This window comes from Malania oleifera, chromosome 13 (genome assembly GCF_029873635.1).
Source record: "Malania oleifera isolate guangnan ecotype guangnan chromosome 13, ASM2987363v1, whole genome shotgun sequence".
Lineage (NCBI taxonomy): Eukaryota > Viridiplantae > Streptophyta > Magnoliopsida > Santalales > Ximeniaceae > Malania > Malania oleifera.
This window is the reverse complement of record NC_080429.1, coordinates 67,068,945-67,083,527: the sequence shown is the minus strand read 5'-3', so window position 1 is coordinate 67,083,527 and position 14,583 is coordinate 67,068,945. Positions and strand designations below refer to the sequence as shown.

At 34.8% G+C, this 14,583-nt stretch overlaps 1 protein-coding gene across 1 annotated transcript in view; it reads left to right on the top strand.

Moving 5' to 3' along the window:
• LOC131145451 (lysine-specific demethylase JMJ26-like) overlaps window positions 1–14,583 on the top strand; it is a 29,989-nt gene that overhangs the window by 7,819 nt on the left and 7,587 nt on the right. The window contains exons 3-10 of the mRNA XM_058094531.1: window positions 9,541–9,640; window positions 9,759–9,900; window positions 10,692–10,755; window positions 10,861–11,590; window positions 12,364–12,690; window positions 13,064–13,687; window positions 14,220–14,292; window positions 14,388–14,473. Of these exons, the coding sequence (XP_057950514.1) occupies window positions 9,541–9,640; window positions 9,759–9,900; window positions 10,692–10,755; window positions 10,861–11,590; window positions 12,364–12,690; window positions 13,064–13,687; window positions 14,220–14,292; window positions 14,388–14,473 (2,146 nt within the window). The remainder of the gene's footprint in view (window positions 1–9,540; window positions 9,641–9,758; window positions 9,901–10,691; window positions 10,756–10,860; window positions 11,591–12,363; window positions 12,691–13,063; window positions 13,688–14,219; window positions 14,293–14,387; window positions 14,474–14,583) is intronic.

Below are 14,583 nucleotides of genomic sequence, written 5' to 3'. Positions count from 1 at the left end.
TATTATCGTCCACCGCAGTACCAAAATGCCATCCAATATCCTCACTAGGTAAGTTCTCATTTCCTCTATCACGTGACATATTGATAGACTTAATTTGATGATCTCTACACAAAACATAGAGAAAATATAAAGTTACAACCTTTCTAAAAATGACAGGAATAATTTATAATTAGTAATTTAGTAAATATTAAATAATAAGTACTAAATAGTCCTTCTAATTTTAAATACTTATTACGTAAAAATAAAATATAATATTTGATTAAAAATAATAAGTAATGTTTAATTTATTTTGATATTTAAATAAGCAAAATTATAAAATATTAGATATTTTATTACAAAAAAATATATTCCTTCATCTTTAAAAAGGTATTTTCATTATTTTTTTAACTTGATTTTATTTTTATTTATAACTATAAGAAATTAACATTGTAATTTTAAAGGTGGAAAAAACTTACTCTACTTTTATATACATCACAGCATCACTAATAGAGATCCATACAGTACAAATTTTCTATTTAATTTTTTAAGCATTTTCTCAATTTATGGATTAAAATAAAATTTTTCTACAAATTCCAGTAGTAAACTAGTAATTAGCAAAAATCTGAATTATTAATATATTAACTATTAGGTTAAAATGTTTTTTATTAAGTTATCAATTTTTACTTTATTTGATAACTGAAAAACAAAAAATAGATCATGTAACGATTTATTTTACCTAATTTTAAATTTAAGGTCAAAATGATGTTTTAAAACTTAAAAAATATTTATAAATAGGAAATATGTGATGAAACTAAATTTTCCTAATTACCTTTCAAAAAATATAAGACAATTAAAATATTTATAAATTAAGAAAATTTTATTTTACATAATTATTACTGTTTTTTGATTTTTTACTCTATTAAATTACTCTTTTTTTAATTCAATTTAACAAACATAATTTACAACAAATTATAATTAAAAAAAAAACATAATAAAAAGTTTAAGATGTGGGAGATTTCTGATCTTTGAAAAGAAAAAAAAAAACAAGAGTTGCATCTATAGGCAAGGCATAAGACTGGAAAAGAGTATTTTTTGTACTAATGTTGTATCTTGGAAGTCTGTAACCATAATACTATTAGTCTATTTCTATCGGTGTCAGCTTTCAAAAAATGTTAATGCGATACCATATAAATGAAATTGATATTGTATATGAATATAATAATTTACAACAAAAAAAATGCTGTTAGGGGAAATAATTATGCAAAATGTTGTTTTACTCACAAATATAAAATAGCATAGAAATAGAACATGAGAAATTGTCCACTCCATATTTTTGGAATGCCATGTCATAGTCATTTATTTTAAAATAATATATATTTTATATGCAATGAAACCAAAAGGAAAGAAAGAATACGTAAAGAATGAATAAAAGTATGTTAATCAAAACAGAATATGACATGCTTAAATTGTTTAGGAACCAATTTGCATATTAAATGAATCTGAAATTTTAAAGCTTTTTACTCTATTAAATTACTCTTTTTTTTTAATTCAATTTAACAAACATTACTTACAATAAATTATAATTAAAAAAAAAAACATAATAAAATGTTTAAGATGTGGTTGTGGGTGTTGAGTGTTACTGAAATAAAGCTTATCTCATACGCGAGATGAGCAGAGGGCAGAGAGTTTGAGACTCTGAGTGAGACCGAGAGAGGGGAGGCGACTCGGAGGATGGAGAAGCCTCGAAGCTTCGTGCGACGACTGGCGGAGGGCTGGCTGGTGGTTGCGAGTGCGACGACGCCGACGACTGGTAGAGGGCTGGCTAGTGGCGGCGAGTGCGACGACTGGCGGTGGCGGATGAAGCTGCCTTCGGCCACTCTCAAGCTTCGAAGAACTTTGTTAGGTTCAGGATTCAGGAAACGAAGGCTGCGAAGATGAGTAGATCAACTCAGGCTTCGAAGGAGTGAAGGCGTGAAGCCTTCTTATAGCTTCGGCGGCTCAGCCAACAAAACTGCAAGTAAGTATTTTTGTTCTTTGAATGTTAGATTTAGGTAGATTGAATGGTAGATGGGTGCTTGGGACTTGGGAAAGGGGGAAAGGAACGTTGCACAACATAAAGCAGATTCTGCAAGTTGTCGGTATGTAACGGTCCGTAACGGACTGTTACGGAGTGTAACGTAGGGGTAACGGCCGTTACGGACCGTTATGGAGACGTAACGGCCATTACGGCTGTGAATTTTTTTCGAACCGCATTATCGGCCTGGATCGGTTTCGGAGCCCTTGATTTACGTTACGTATCGGCCGTTACGTAGCATTTAAAACCATGGTTTGAAGACTCGAAAACGAGCTCATGGGGGCTCCTGTTGGTTCGAAATGTCGAAGACGAACTCACGTTGCTGGTTCAAAGGCTTGCAGCCGAAATTGCGAAGGCTCTTGTTGGTTCGAAATGTGGAAGACAAACTCGCGAAGGGTGGTTGGGCTTCAAAGGGTCGAAGAAGAAGGGTTTCGTGCTGGCCTTGTTGGGAATAAAGAACAAATTCCCGTAACCTATGAGAAACAAAATAGAAAGAAAAATAACGTCAAAGAAAAATCAATCACACGCACAAGACAATATTTACGTGGTTCGGCAATTTTGCCTACGTCCATGGAGTTGCAAGGATTTCAATATTATCAGGAAGAAAACATAGAGAGTGCAGTGATACAATGCTCTCCCTCTCTCTCTCTCACAGGTACAACCACGCCAACCCTAATCACCCGAAAGCAATCCTTTTTATATGTTGCGCCTAGGGTTCCGTTCCGAATGGGCTCCAAAAAATTTCCTGGGGGCGTTGCCCCCGGACCCCCACAAGTACGACTTGTGCCGCTTAATCCATGAAGTAAAGGCCTAAGCCGCAACTCCATGGACTAAGCCTTAGGATAGAAATCTCTAATTAAATAGAGATTGGGTCGTCATCCAAATTAAAACACAATTAGGCTCCACAAAAGCCCACACAGGCCCCTGTTGATTCGAGTCAAATTAGGGCGCTCCTTTTGCTTTGGCTATTTCTTTATTTAGCGAGTTAAAAAACTTCAAGGCGCGACTCTTGTCGCTTGGCGCCCCTCTGTGCGTCATCTCACATGCTTGCAACTCTTGCAGGTACCTTCGCCCCACCTGGGATGAGGCGTTGTACTCCTTGCCTCTTTGCGCCTCGCACCTAGGTGTGCTTTTAACTACTATGGTATAAGATTGTGTATTTGGGGGTTTGTGATATTTGTGTAAAGTATAGGTATGTTCGTAATGTAGTGTAGTTTTAGGGGTTTGTGTAATTTATGTAAAGAGGCTTTCTTACATGATGTAGGCAGATGATGAATTTGAATTGTTAATTGGACGTGAGTTCCACCTTAGTATCTCCTCTCCCCCCCCCCCCCTTCCCCTTCATCTCTTCTAATTTCTCCATGGCTGCAGAACCTTGATGCTGCCCCTACATCACATAGCTTAAGGCTTTATCAAGGACTTGGATGCTTTTATGTTACTTTCTTGTTATTGAGGTTATACGGTGTAAGAAAGGATTGAATCTATCTTAATGAAAATATAACTTAGATGAGCAAAGCCAATTGATACTCGTATAGATTTCAATTTGAAGTTTTCTAGGCATATTCGATTGGACTTTGAAGACAAACATCAATAGAGGCAGTTAATAGGTAGGTTTATCTCCTTGATTGTCACTAAATCTTGCATGTTCTTCGTTTAATTTATTGAAATCCTAAACAACCATATTGGGATGCTGTTTGTAGGATTTTATGGCACCTTAAGTCTTTTCTAGTAGAGACTTGATACACAATTGTAATAAAAACTTTCAGACCATGGGATAGTGTGATGTGATTGGATTGGCTCTACTCATGATCAAAGGTCTACTATTGGAATACTTTTTTGGGAGTTATCTTGTTACATGGTGTAGCAAGAAACAAATTATTGTTGCTAGATGCTGAAGTAGAATATCGAGCAATTTCTTATATTGTGAGTGAGCTTATTTGGTTGAAGTCTTTTATGTTAGAGATGGGGTCCTTGGTTATGAAACCAATAGATATGTTTTATGATAATCAAGTTGCCATTTATATTGCTTGTAACCTAGCATTTCATGGAGGACAAAGCACATTGAAGTTGACTCATTTTGTGAGGAATTCTGTGTTGAAGAAGGTTGTGTGGACTTCATTTGTAAAATCTCTGTAACAAGCTTGGGTTAGGTGATTTTTGTACTCTGCTGAGGGAGAGTATTGGAATAGATATGCTTGTTAGTAATGATGTGGTTTGGATGAGGCTTTTTTGTCCTTAGGATCAATGTAGTTTTATCATACTAATAGTTGGATGTGTATTGGATGAATTTAATATTGATATATACAAAAGCATCTAATGAATTTAACCAATGTGAACTTATTTTAAGTATTTTGTTTGTTTAAGGAATTGAATTATTTGAACATTATGAATGTGCCAAGAAATTATTTGGTATTACATCACTTCAATGTCTATTTGAAATTAAATTACTTTTATTTCTCTTAGGTGGATGCAAATTGAATAAAAATTTGGAAGTTATTGTGTCTATTTATAAGATAAATGTGTTCTATTATTTATATCAATGATGTATGTCCTATCTAAGAAGAATTTAATATTAATCTAGGTGACAAATTTAGTGATGTAAAGTATTAGAAACATGAAACTAGTTTATTTGTTTTTATGAAAGATTTCTTCCATTTAAAATTAGATCATAGATGTGGATTAGTTACAAACTAATGATCTTAAGGTTTTTTATTTTTTTTTATTTTTTAAGGATCAACAAGTACAGCAATTAGTAAAGTAAGTGAATAATAAAATAAATGCAAAAAATTGATACAAGATTTACGTGGTTCGGCTTATAGCCTACATCCATAAGCAAAGATGGCCAAAGGAACTTTACTATTGGGAAGAGATAGAACACAAGAGGTCCTAAGATGTTATATTCTCTAACACAAGACTTAGAAGGGCACCTATATATACACCCTCTCAAAAATAACTCCCTCTCAAATCAAATTAACCCTTCCTTGAATCGAGGATGCAAATTAACTTCTCTTGAAGTCAACTTTTTAATTTTATTTCTTCCAATTCCAAAAAAACTCATCCCTTAATGAGAGAATAAACTCTTAATTTATTACAAATAACTCCTCTCTTGAATAAGAGATTTATTTTGAAGCATGAATGTGTTGACCAGGCATGAGAAGACAAGTAACTCCACTCTTGAATGAGAGCTCCAACAAGAGATTTATTGTGAAACAGTCATATGCGGTTGACCCAAACATTCGTATGGGGCTGGTCCATCATTAAAAGAATCTTCTCCTCCAATCACATGTGGTTGATATTTTCTTTCTTCCATCGTCTTCATCGTATGCCACTATGGGCATATTTCATGAATTGTAGATTCCAACCAAGTCCAAGCAATGCTTGAGCTTAGCCAATGCTAGAAACTTTGTCAACAAATTTGCAAGATTATTAGCAGTATCAATTATATTTATAATAATTTTCCCTTGTGAAATAGTATCATGAACAAAAATGATACTTAACATTAATATGTCTTGTTCTTTCATGAAACATTTGATCCTTAGTCAAATGAATAGCACTTTGGGTATCACAATGAATTATAGTCTTGTCCCAACAAGATGTAAGTAGGGCTGCAAATAAGTTGAGCCTAGCGAGCTGTGGCCAGCTTGAGTATCATCATAGGTCGGAACAAGTTGATAGCATTCCCTTTTTTACGTCCCCACATCCCTCCTGTTTGGCGACATGGGGACGTAAAAAGGAAAGAGAAAGATGGGGTTTCTCTCGATTTTTGGCTCGAGCTCTACTCAAGCTTAAAGTTTTTTCTATTTGAGCTTGACTTGTTTAGTATATATATTACTCGAGCTTGGCTCAAGCTTGACTTGACTAGACTAAAGCTCATTTCACATTAATAAATGAGCTGAACTCGAGCTTGAGCTCAATTCAACTCGACTAAAGCTCGTTTCAAATCACTAAACAAACTAAGCCACTAAGCTAATTAAATTGATTGAAAATTAATAAATATGATTTGGGAAAAATATATTTTAAAATAAGAAAGTTTGAAATTAACTTTTTAATAAGATTAATATTGAGTTTGTTCACGGGCCTAATATCGAGTTAGTTTGCAAGCTACTGACGAAGTAGTTAGCGAGCTAATAAATGAGTTGACTCACGAGGCCTGACAAGTTGAGTACGAACCAGGTTGAGTTCGGCTTGTTTAGTTGACGAGCTTGAAATTTGAGCTCGAGTTCCACTCGTTTAACTTAATAAACGAGTTTTAGCAAGCCATTATGGAGTCAAGCATCAAGTAGCTCACGAGCAGCTAACTCATTTGTAGCCCTAGATATAGGGTCACCAATCAAACCCCCTAACCAAATATCTTCTTTGACTACCCATGTTATTGTAATGTATTTTGCCTTGGTAGTGTATATTGCAAACTTGTTGTAGGCCTACCTTCCAACCTACAACACATCCTCTGAGAATGTATAACCAGTAATTCTAAACAAACATCAGAAGTATCTATTAGATATCAAAGTATCCAATTTACTGTTTGCCATGCTTTTTACTTTGATTAGTCATGGACTTGCTTGAAACACTAATTGCATTTGAGATGTTTGGACGAGTGCAGATCATAGCATACATAAGACTTCCAGTTGTTCTAGAATAAGGAACATGTGATATATAATCACTTTCTATGTTTGAATGTGGAGACAAGACAACTGAAAGCTCGAAATGAGTAGCAAGTGGAGTGTTAGTTGTTTTCGCATTTGTATGCCAAAACATTTTAGAACTTTTTTCAACGTATTTCTTTTGTATCAAATATAACAATCCTTTCTGTTGATTCTTGTGAATTTCCATGTCAAGAATCTTCTTTGCTTCTCCTAAATTTTTCATTTTAAATTTTCTAGCAAGCTCGACCTTTAACCTGTTGATCTTAGATTTATCTTTAGAAGTAATAAGTACGTCATCAACATATAACAACTAGACAAATGAATCATCTTTATGTTTCTTGAAGTACACACAAATATCACGCTTGGTCCTTGAATAACCATTGTCCAACATAAACGAGTCTAACCTTTTATACCATTGAAGAGGAGATTGCTTCAATCCATATAACAATCTATTTAATAAACAAATATGGTTTTTTTTTTCCCCATCAATAATAAAACCTCCAGGATGATGCATGAAAATCTTTTCCTTAGTCTACCATGCAGAAAAATTGTTTTGACATTTAGTTGTTTCAATTCCAAATCATGCACAGCAATGAGATAAAACATCATTAAATTTACTCCTTCAATTTGACTATAACCTTTAGCAACTATCCTTCAATTTGACTATACCTTTGAGCAACTAACTAGGCCTTATACCTTGCGTCCTCGACTATTGGAATACCTTATTTTTTCTTGAAGACCCATTTGCAACCAACAATCTTCTTTCCCTTGGGAGGCTTTACTAATTCCCAAGTGTGATTCTTGTGTAAAGACTCAATCTCCTCTTGCATAGCCACTAATCACTTGGCAGAATCAATACAAGAAATTGCTTTTGAAGACATTATAGATTCTTCTTCATTGGTTTGCCAAATCATGGCCAATAGGATTAGAATGACAAAACTGCAAAACATTATTGTACCTTGAAGGTAACTGATCTCTCTTCTAGGCCTATGTTTGGCAATGCTATGAGATTCTTCATGTGACATCTCTTCTACTTCACTAGTGTTCTCAACTTAGGCAGCCTAAATAGGAGTAGTCTCTTGCAAAGGGGTAGTGCCATCTTCTATCTCTACTATCTTGATGTTGTTTTTGACTTGCTTAACCTATGCAATGGTATCTTTCTTCTATTTTGGATTACCATCTTATCAAGAATAACATATTTGTTGATAATAGACTTGATTGACTTGGAATCAAGACACTAGAGTCTATAACCCTTCACCTTGATTGAAAAACCATGAAAAATACATTTCTTGTCTCTTCACTCTAATTTCCCATCACTAACATGTACATAGGCAAGACACTCAAAAATTTTCAAATTAGAATAATCAATAGATTTATCAGATCATACCTCTTTTGGGCTCTTGAACTCTAAAGTTGAGGTTGGAGAAAAATTCATTAAATGGCAAGAAATAGAAATAGCCCATGCTAAAAAATTCCTCGATAAATGAGCATTTTAGAGCATATAACAGTTCTTTCCAAGAGGATTTTTCTCATGCGCTTAGTTACCCTATTTTGTTGTGGTGTATGCCTTACTGTCTTATGCCTAACAATGCCTTCATTTTTGCAAAATTTTTCAAACTTGAGTGAGCAAAATTCCAACCATTATTTGTTTTGAGTCACTTGATCTTATTTTCAGTTTGTTTCTTGATCATTGCTTTCTATTGGTTGAAATTTGAATAGTTTATTCATAATTTTATATGTTTCAAAAAAATGCCCAGGTCTTTCTTGAGTGGTCATCGATAAAGGTAAGCATGTATCGAGCTCCACCTTTAGAAGGAATGCAAAAGGTCCCCACAAGTTTGAATGTATATACTTTAGAGTTCCTTTGGTTCTGTGAATGCTGGTTTTGAAAGTGACCCTCTTCTGCTTTCCAAACACAATGTTTGTAGAATTTCATCTTACTTGTACTTTGGCCGCAAAGGGGCTAGGAACAAAACAATAAAAGAGCTTGATCTTCTTCTTCAATTTTGACATCAGTCGAATTCAAATTTGTAACAATGGAGTTAAATTCATCTACATGGATTTTCATGGACATTCCTTCTATCATTCGCAACATATACAAGCGGTGCTTCAAATATAATTTGTTGGTAAGGGACTTTCTCATGTATAATGACTCCAATTTAAACCATAAATTGGAAGTGGTCTTTTGTGAGAGGACTTCTCTTAGAAGTGTGTCTAAAAGGCATAATTGGATTGCTGTCAAAGCTTTTCATTCATCTCGTCCTTTCAATCACGTGTTAAAGTACTCGACATTTTTTTTCCCCAGCAATGCTTTCACCATTCCCGTTTGGGTCAAGACAACACACATTTTGACTTGCTAAAGATTAAAATTGCTAGCGCTAGTTAGGCTCAGCAACTATGCCAATTAAGAAAGTAATTGAATAATAAAAGAGAAATGCAAGAAAATAGCCTCAAGATTTATGTGGTTCGGCTTATAGCCTACATCCACGGGCAAAGGTGACGAGAAACTTCACTATTGGGAAGAGATAAAATACAAGAGAATCTAAGATGTTGTTCTCTTTGACACACCTTTCAAAGACCCAGAAAGGCACTTATATATATACTCCTTCAAAAATAACTCCTCTCAATCAAATTTACCCCTCTCAAATCAGGGATGAAAATTAACTCCTTCAACTCTTTAATTTTCTTTCTATTGTTATCTTTCTTGCAATTTTCTGGGAAATGTCAATGGCAGTTTAGTCATCTGATAAATTTAACTTTTTAAAAATTAATCCCAGCTCAGTTGCTAACTGTAATTTCATTATTGTGTCTGTCATATTGTTCTTTTTGTTTGATGATATGTAGGTATCCAAAAGTGCAAGAGGATGCAATTGCTGAGGCTTGCCCTTTTTGTCGTAGAAATTGCAATTGCAAAGCATGCTTGCGTTTAGAGGGCCCTCTAAAAGTCAGTTTCTCGACCTCTTCATATTTTCTGTATTAGGGGTGTTACAGTTGGTTTAAGTTGAAGTCATGATTTGTTTCTACAACTTAATGTTTTATTTATTCTTTGTGGTTCATTGCAGGAGTTGAAGAAATCTAAGCTGTACATAAGCCAAGATGAGGAAATTCAATATTCTAATTATTTGTTACATGCACTCCTCCCATTTGTGAAACAATTTAGTCAACAGCAAGTAATGGAGAAGGAGGTCGAAGCTGTAATTCAAGGTTTCACAATGTTTTTATATATATATATATATATTATCTTGGTGTTAGGTTCTTAAAACTGATTTCACATGCAACTACGACTTCTATTTTCAATCCCTTTTAATGTGGATCCCCGTGCAAGATAAATTCATCATCCAATATCATATCATGTATTCATGATGTTAATTGACAAGGGATCATTACATAATCTATATTTGAAGATGTATAGAAAATTACGTATCTTCTTATAAACTGACAGCAGAGAAGATCTTAAAATGTTTATTTAGTTGAAGCACAAAGACGTTCTTACAACAGAAGTTTCCCATGTGCTTTCATTGTAAATACCAAGATAGAAATATTACTTCATTTATTTGGAAATGCTAGTGGTTTTTTCACTTTTTTATATTACAAAAGCTAACACACGTCACAAACTGGTACCATGCTCATTCATCTTGGAAAAGGAGTTGTATGTGTACTTATTATGTGACCATCATTATAGTTTCCACATTTGCTTTCTTTCCTGGTATAGTTTTCTGATTATACCCTTAAAACCATTCTAGCTGTTCTAATTGTTTGTTATTTTAATTAATTGTTGATAGAATGCACTCATATCCTCTCAAAATTGGGAAAAGAAAGTGTGGGATTAGTTAGATTATAAACTTACTAAGATTTCTTTATTCAATCTGTATGGTTGCAAATAATGTGTAATCAACCATGATGTTGTTTGGCATCCAGAATGTTCTGAGTTGGATGGCAAATTTCTTCAGCCAAATTTATTATTTTAGTTCCTTATTATCTCAATGTACGCGTAGGGCTATCTCCATCAAATGTAAAGCTACAAGTAGTCGGCTTGCCTGATGATGAGCGCGTGTACTGGTAGGAATCCTTCCCAGAAGTAATTTCTTCTGAGTTTATTCTGTTTCACCAGTTGTACTTTTACCAAGTGTTGTTGTCTTTTCTTCTTCTTCTTTGGCTGTTCAGTGACAACTGCAAAACGTCTATAGTTGACTATCATAGAAGCTGTCCAAAATGTTCTTATGACCTTTGCCTCGTATGCTGTCGGGAGATCCGTGATGGCCGCTTGCAGGGAGGTGGTGAAGAAGTAGTAATTCAGTACACTAACAGGGGATCAGAATACATGCATGGTGAAGGTTTTGATTTTTCTAATTCATTGCTGGATACTAGCTGTAATGATCACGTCAGGTCAGCAATCAAGTGGGAAGCGAAGGAAAATGGGACCATCCCCTGCCCCCCAAAGGACATGGGTGGTTGTGGTTGCGGTATTCTAGAATTGAGGTGTATATTTTCAGAAAATTGGGTTTCAGAGCTGGTACAGGAAGCTGAAAAAGTGGCTAAAGTTTACAAACTCGTTGATATGTCTGATGCACCTGCACAACAGTGCTCCTGTTTCAACCCAGGGTGCAACATTGACTTGAGCAGTGATAAGCTACGGAAAGCATCTTTTCGAGAAGATTCCAGTGACAATTATTTGTACTCTCCAGAAGCCACTGAGATTCATCATGGTGAATTGAAGCATTTTCAGTGGCATTGGAGCAAAGGTGAGCCAGTGATCGTGAAAAATGTGCTCGAAATGACATCAGGTTTGAGCTGGGAACCAATGGTCATGTGGCGTGCATTCCGACAGATTACACATACTAAACACTCCCAGCATTTGGATGTCAAGGCCATCGATTGCTTGGACTTATGTGAGGTGATTTTAGTTGTACTTTGTGATATGTTAGTCATTGTTTGACTGGCTGACATTGAAGGGCCAAAATTTGATTGCAATGATGATTGTGTCCAGTTTTTTAATTTCCCTATTTGTTCAGCAAGTATTGATGACCAAATTTTTTACAGGAGGTGTGTAATTGGTTCCTATGCTACTCTAACTGTGTGGTTGTTGAACTAGTGCAATTTATTTATTATGGCTCTGGCACAGCTGCATGCACTTTATCCTGTTGTGTTCCTAATTGCAAATCTGAGTTTCTTGTATTGTTTAAGCTGTAGGAGATTGCTTTAAAGTGTTAACAACTATATTATTGATGTATTATGCATTCTTTCTAAACCAGGATTAAACAACAAAAGCCTTAAGAATTGTTGTGTGTGTATGTATGGCTTCTTGGGTAGGCTGTGTTTCTATTATTCTGATCTGTAGTTGACTAATGTGCTTATAGTTGTCTGTTTGACTTCCCTGCATCTTGCTTTGTATGCTTCAATAAAATTTTTAATTGTTGAATTTTTAATTGTTGAGTTCTATTAGCACTATTTTCATTTATATCCTTCAATGCACTTTGTTAATTGATTCTGATTGATGCCTGAACATTCATTTTTTGCTTATACTGTATCTGTATTGTTAGAAGTCCCCTGATGTGTTATTTTTCAAATTTTCTGATTTTATGGAATTTGCCTAGGATTTATTTTTGTAAAAAATTATTTTTGCATTTTATCCAATACTTATTTTTTTGGTTGATTAACAAAATGCAGGTAGAGATTAATATTCATAAATTCTTTGAGGGGTATTCAGGACAGTTCATCAAGTCTAGCTGGCCTCAGTTATTAAAATTGAAAGATTGGCCACCATCACATTCATTTGATGAACGGTTACCACGCCATGGTGCTGAGTTTATCAGAGCATTGCCTTTTAAGGAATACACAGATCCTCAACATGGTTTTCTTAATCTTGCTGTTAAGTTGCCGAAGAAAAGTCTAAAACCAGATCTGGGGCCAAAGACATATATTGCTTATGGCATTGCTGAAGAGCTTGGGCGCGGAGACTCTGTAACGAAACTTCACTGCGATATGTCTGATGCGGTATGCTTAATCTATTTCAATCCATGCAGTATCCCGATGAATAAAATTCCTGTGCACTTTTATGGGCCTATTTATCCAACGATTGTGGCTGGCTAATTTCTTATTGCAAAGTTATGTTGACGAGAACTGCATTATCTCATGCTGGGGTTTTTTTTAGCAACTAATCGTCGTTATCCCCCTGGCATCACCTCAATTTTTATTTTTTACTCAGATGTTTGAAATTTGAATTTTTTCTTTTTAGGTTTGTTCATGCCTTTAACCCAGTCTGCACAGTTAGACATGTGAATTTTTTCTTAATCCAACAATTTGTTGGATTCTTTTCATTTGTCTTCCTCCTACTCTCATTTTCATATTTTTTAATCTGCTATTTCAGGTTAATATTTTGACACATACAGCCGAAGTGACTGTCACACCTTTACAGCTTGCTGAGATAGGAGATAGGAAAGAAAAGCACAATTTGCAAGATCAGCGAGAACTTGACATAAAACATGGTGCAACTGATGCTACTGCTCTACAATATACTAGCGATTCTGATAAGAAGCCAAACGGGCATACGCTAAATGCTGGAATTTTGATGGAAGATGGTTCTCCTGATTCCATAGCAGATGATCCTAGACCAAATGATGTTTTGGGGAAGCTAACTGAAGAAAATAATTTTGATTTGCTGTTGGAAGAGAAAATAAGAGAGAAAATCAAAATTGATGTAACTGAAGTAAGGCAAAATATCCTGAAGGAAAAAAAGGGTTCTAAAGGCAAAAGTGCTGAGAAGGAGACGTGGAGAAATGCAAATTTAGAGATAAGGAAAGGGACATTTGAGAATGGTGCTGTGGAGAATTATGGTCCTTCAATGTCAATAAAACATTCAGAAGGCATTGATCCAGCAGAGGGAGGTGCTATCTGGGATATCTTCCGTAGGCAAGATGTACCTAAGCTGCAGAAATATTTAATGAAGCACTTCAAGGAATTCAGGCACTTCTATTGTTCTCGTGTACCGCAGGTAATAGCTTATACAATGGTATTTGGAATCATGTTAACTAGTGTGTGTGTGTGTGTGTGTGTATGTGTGTATTATTTTTTTTCAAATGCACTGATTGTAAATAGTACCTAAATTCGTCAATCAATTTAAGGAATCTTCCACTCTTCTGGACAGTTGACCCATTTATTTTCTCCCATAAGCTTTTCACAGCAGTGAAAATTTGAAACATAATGGTGTACATGTCTTGTATACAAAGAATATACTGCAATGCATTTGAATGCTGTAAAATGCAGATAACTTTCGTATATACCTAAATCAACTGATAATAGGAAGAGGACATTATTTAGGAGGTCCTGATTTTGCATTTTGAATTATAATAATTAGTGACAAACTAGGGAAGTTGGAGCTCAAATTTATAAATTTTACAGTTGGCTGTTGTGCTTATGTGACCTGTCTTGGGGTTTTGTTCAATTTTGAATTACAATACCGTATACGCTTGTCTGTATTTGTTCAATTTACCCAATTGTAATGTTCATTTTTTCTAATACTACAGGTTGTTCACCCTATACATGACCAAACTTTTTACTTGACTTTGGAGCATAAAAGGAAGCTTAAGGAGGAATTTGGTTTGTTCATAATATATCTTCCGTGATGTATTCTGTGTGTGCATGTGTTTGTTTGATGCAGTTTTCTTATTTTATAATTTTGTGCTGCACTGTAGGCATTGAGCCCTGGACGTTTGTTCAAAGACTTGGAGAAGCAGTTTTAATTCCTGCTGGGTGTCCCCACCAAGTTAGAAACATGAAGGTAATTATTATTATTATTATTTTTGAAATGTTTGTTTTCTTTTCATCCCATGAGTTTTGCAGGTGAAGGTTTCTGGAGTTACCCAAAAAAAAAAAAAAAAAACCCAATTT